Source organism: Herpailurus yagouaroundi, unplaced genomic scaffold, assembly GCF_014898765.1.
Source record: "Herpailurus yagouaroundi ecotype Mexico unplaced genomic scaffold, PumYag 164, whole genome shotgun sequence".
Lineage (NCBI taxonomy): Eukaryota > Metazoa > Chordata > Mammalia > Carnivora > Felidae > Herpailurus > Herpailurus yagouaroundi.
Window position 1 is genome coordinate 14,469,030 of NW_024412405.1, and position 5,043 is coordinate 14,474,072.

The following is a 5,043-nucleotide window of genomic DNA, read 5'->3' on the forward strand; positions in this document are numbered from 1 at the left end:
ATCCGGAAGAGTATATTCAAGGCCAATGAACTGGGGAGGAGTCTACTAGTTTCGATTAGTTAAGCTGGGCCAGTCTGAAATCTACCTCTTTCCTGCACTGGGGGAAAGCTTGAAAGTGTCGATTTTAGTATCAGATAATAGTAATAATGATGGCAGATGATGATATAACACGTATGTCTTTCAAAACACATACATAAAGTATGTTTCAAAATGTACTTAACTCATTTAACCTCTCTCAACCCAAAGAGGTGGGTGCCGTTATTGTTGACAGGTTAGCCCTGGATCACACAATTTAGGATGTTTGATATACTTAGCCCATCTGGGATACAGTCTAATTCAACCTTGTTATTTTAGAGCATTTATTTGCCTCATGCCTACTCACTGTGAGAGGCATCCCAGCTCTGCAGACTGACTGCCCTAGTCCGCATCTTATGGCTCACTACTAACTAGCAGTGTGACCTTGAGCAACTCATTGTCTTCTTGGTGCCTCAGTTTCCTCTGTAAAATGGGCATGATCACAGAACTACCTTGCCAGACTGCTGGGAGGATAAAATGAATGCATACTAGAGTAGTAGTGCTTTGTACCCAGGATGTGCTATTATTTTTATTATCAGCTATTATTTTCTTTCCAGCTTCATCTCCCACTGGTCCTTAATATAGCAGCCATGCTGAGCAGAGCTCCCTTGAATATCTCCCTCTGTCATATCTCAGTGCCTTTGCACATGCTATTCCTTTTGCGTAGAATGCCTTTCCCTTCCTCTCGCTACTTTCCGCTTAAATGTTCCTTCCTAATGACCTTGCTTTGTGCCCTCCCCTGTTCTCCAGGCAACTGTTCCCTTCCTTCTCATGCCATTCATCTATCAAAGGACTTAGTGATTAACAACTACCCAACATTTATTGAGCACTTATTATGTGCCCAATAGTGTTCCAAGTGTTTTTCCTGCCTTTTTAAAAAAATATATTGACAGCTCCATGTGGTAGGGTTACATTTCGTCAAAATTATGTCCATGTCTATCTCCCCCAGTAGACTGTGATAGTGGTTTGTACATCTGCGTGTGTTATTCATTTTGTATCTCTAGGAGCTGGCAGAGTGCCTAATTAATACACAGTGGGCACTCCGTAAATGTGTAAGTGGGTACATTTTACCAACATCTATTTACATCTGAATAATAAGCTAATTGTAAGTGATTCTTCTTTTAAATAATCTTCATGCTTTTCTCGTTGCAGAAATTCACTGTCAAAATTTTAGAAAACCCCGATAAGTAAGAAGAAGGAAATTAAAATGCCACTGCTCCCAGCCCTGGAGAGCTTCAGCAACGTGCTTAGGGACACACAAGTGTTCTCAATAGCCAAACTGAGAATCAAGGTCAGGCAGGCTGGCGACAGAGCGCAAAGCTTTAACGCTGCATGAATCTGCTCTTCCTTCTCCCCTGGCAAACACACACACACACACCCTCCCGTGAACAAATTATATTAGCTATTAAAATAGGTTGGAAGAGCCGACATTGGAAAATGAAATCTACCGTATGTATGACGGTGCAAGATGTGAAATCTACATTTAAAAAACGGGCAGTATTCTGTCTTTTCATGCCTTCACACTTCCTGTTCCACCACCTACGTGGGGGAATCTGGACTGGGAGGCAGCGTAGTGAGGGAAGCTAGAATCGAGGATGGCCTCTAAATCAGAGAGACACAGGTTCGAGCCCCGGCTGTGCCACCAGGTGCCTTCCAGGGACGTGTTGCAAAACCTCCCTCAGTCTTTATTTCTCCTGTAAAATAGAGATAATAAAAAACACTTCACAGCGTCTTGTGAAGTTTAGAGGTTACATGATGGTGAAGTGCCTTGCGCTTGATTAATGGTAGGTCTTGTTAAGTCTCTAATGGTGACATTCTGTGGCTTCCCCAAACAGCAACCTTGCCAACTTGATGTCCACTGCCACTACATGTATTTGTTTATTTGCAATCCTTCGTTTTCATTCTGGTGGTAACTTAACTTTCATATTATTATTAGATGCCTTGCCTCACAATCGTTTTCTTAGAAATTCAATCTCTTCTCCACAGGGTCTCTTTGAGATTAAAGAGAAAGAAGTGGCACATTTAGGATCTGAGAGCAATTTTCATTTAAAAGAAGATCATTGTTTTCATTACCCTATCATTAATGTTTTCTATTTTCCTTTATCAGGGAGTCAGTTTGAAGTGATTTGTGTTGCCAAATCGAATGCTTGTTTTCCTGCAAGATGAAAGGAGACAGCCATGAATGAGCCACTGGACAGTTTTGCAAATGCTTCTTCTGACTTCCCCGATTTTGCAGCGCCTTTTGGAAATTGCACTGATGAAAAAATCCCACTCAAGAGGCACCACCTCCCTGTAATATATAGCATCATCTTCCTGGTGGGCTTTCCAGGGAACGCAGTAGCGATTTCCACTTACATTTTCAAAATGCGGCCGTGGAAAGGCAGCACCGTCATTATGCTGAACCTGGCCTGCACAGACCTGCTGTATCTAACCAGCTTCCCTTTCCTGATTCACTACTATCTATGCCAGTGGCGAAAACTGGATCTTTGGGGATTTCATGTGCAAGTTCATCCGCTTCGGCTTCCATTTCAACCTGTATGGCAGCATCCTCTTCCTCACCTGTTACAGCATCTTCCGATACTTCGTGATCATTCACCCCATGAGCTGCTTTTCCTTTCACAAGACTCGATGGGCCGTGGTGGCCTGTGCTGTGGTGTGGATCATTTCCCTGGTGGCCGTCATTCCCATGACCTTCCTGATCACATCAACCACCGGGCCCAATAGATCGGCCTGCCTCGACCTCACCAGTTCGGATGACCTCGCCACTATCAAATGGTACAATCTAGTTTTGACTGCAACTACTTTCTGCCTTCCCCTGGTGATAGTGACACTGTGCTATACAATGATTATCTGCACCCTAACCCAAGGACCTCAGAATCACAGCTGCCTTAAGCAGAAAGCTAGAAGGCTAACCATTCTGCTACTCCTCGTGTTTTACATATGTTTTTTACCCTTCCACATCTTGAGGGTCATTCGGATCGAATCTCGACTGCTTTCAATCAGCTGCCCCATCGAGAATCAGATCCATGAAGCGTACATTGTTTCTAGGCCGTTAGCCGCCCTGAACACCTTCGGTAACCTGTTACTGTATGTGGTGGTCAGTGACAACTTCCAGCAGGCCCTCTGCTCGATGGTGAGATGCAAAGCCAGTGGGGACCTGGAACAAGCAAAAAAAATCAGTTACACAAACAACCCTTGACATACTTCATTTAGTCAACCAAGAAGAAAAACCTGCTGATATTCTAACTTCTAAGTCCAGAACGGCTCCCTCAGTGGCTCTCAGGAAATATTGTATGTTCAGGTAATCACGTGCCAAAGCCAGGACGGGGCTACCGGGAGTTCTTGGTAACCCGTTTATTGAGATCTTCCCTAGGGTAGAGGTAAGAATGGGATACATGCATATCAGCAGAAGATTCACATGTAGAATCCAAACTATTAGAAATCAGGGACATCTTGCAAAACATCTAGTCTTGGGGCACCTGCATGGCTCAGTTGGTTAAGCCTCCAAATCTTGATTTCGATTCAGGTCATGATCTCGAAGTTCATGAGTTCGAGCCCCTCGCTGGGGCCTGCACTGGCACTGAGGAGCCCGCTTGGGATTCTCTCTCTCCCTTTCTCTCTCTGTCCTCCTCAGCTCTCACTTTCTCTCTCTCTCCTCTCTCTCCAAACAAAAAAATAGATAAACTTAAAAAAAAGAAAAACATGCCCTAGATCTCTCAGGAAGTTAGTGCCAAGATTGGGGAAAACCAAGCTACTCACTCATGGTTTCATGCCCCCTTCATACTGGGGCCTGTTTGTGTTGAACCCCCAGACTATCCAAGGCATTATTTATCTCTTTTTCAGTATTCTTTTTGTTTTCATTTCATAGCTTTAAAACTTACTCTTTCAAACTTTGCTTTGAGGCCATTAAACTGCGTTTCTCACAAGGCTTTGGTCAAGTAGATTCAAGGTGGTCAGTACAATTCACCTGAGACACCCCAAAGATGTCAGTGCAAATAACAACATATGTGGGTCATTATGTCTGTATTGTTGTAGGTCGTTTTAAAAGTTGCTGCTGATTTATAAAAATGATCAACTAATACTAGTTATTATCACCACATCCTGGGGAAGGAGGAGCCACTTCTTGGGGAAACAGAAGTCCTTTTAAATACCTTGTATATAGGGGCGCCTGGGTGGCTCAATCAGTTGGGTGTCCAACTTTGGCTCAGGTCATGGTCTCACTGTTTGCGGGTTCGAGCCCCGCGTCGGGCTCTGTGCTGACCACTTGGAGACTGGAACCTGCTTCGGATTCTGTGTCTCCCCCTCTCTCTGCCCCTCCCATGCTCATGCTCTGTCTCTCTCTGTCTCTCAATAATGAATAAATGTTAAAAAAATTTTTTAAATATCGTGTATATATTGGATGTTAAGTAAAATCTAACGTCGTCATGATTTCTGTGGAAAACGATTCTCGGAAACACCGATTCCCTTTAGATAACGTTCTCTTTTGTGACTCTCTTGAAAATATGTTATCTATTTATTTTAACAGCTAAAGCTATTTTTGATTTATGTGTGTGCCTAATTATCACAATATAAGTTGAAATAATTTGAGAAAAATGCTCAGTCTGGACATTTAAAACCTTAGTAAATGTGTCGATACAATTAATAAACTAATTTATAAATTTTTTATGTTTGCTTTTGAGAGAGAGACAGAGCGTGAGCAGGGGAGGGGCAGAGAGAGAGAGGGAGACACAGAATCTGAAGCAGGCTCCAGGTTCCGAGCTGTCAGCACAGAGCCCAACGCAGGGCTCGAACTCACAAACCGCGAGATTGTGACCTGAGCCAAAGTCGGATGCTTAAGCAACTGAGCCACCCAAGTGCCCCAATAAACTAATTTAAAGACACTGGATAAATACTGAATAAGCTGGTAGTATTTTTCTGTGAAAGTGCAGCTTTACCACCATTATATATATTTACATGAAGCTTACGTTC

The 5,043-nt window shown here is 43.2% G+C and overlaps 1 protein-coding gene across 1 annotated transcript; it reads left to right on the forward strand.

Annotated features, from left to right (window-relative positions):
• Nucleotides 1–2,185: 2,185 nt before the first annotated feature.
• On the forward strand, nt 2,186–4,185 carry OXGR1 (oxoglutarate receptor 1). Its single transcript, XM_040487426.1, is given in 2 exon segments — nt 2,186–2,532; nt 2,534–4,185. Coding segments are annotated over 2 exon segments (1,020 nt in total). The 5' UTR covers nt 2,186–2,253; the 3' UTR covers nt 3,275–4,185.
• The last annotated feature ends 858 nt before the right edge of the window (nt 4,186–5,043 follow it).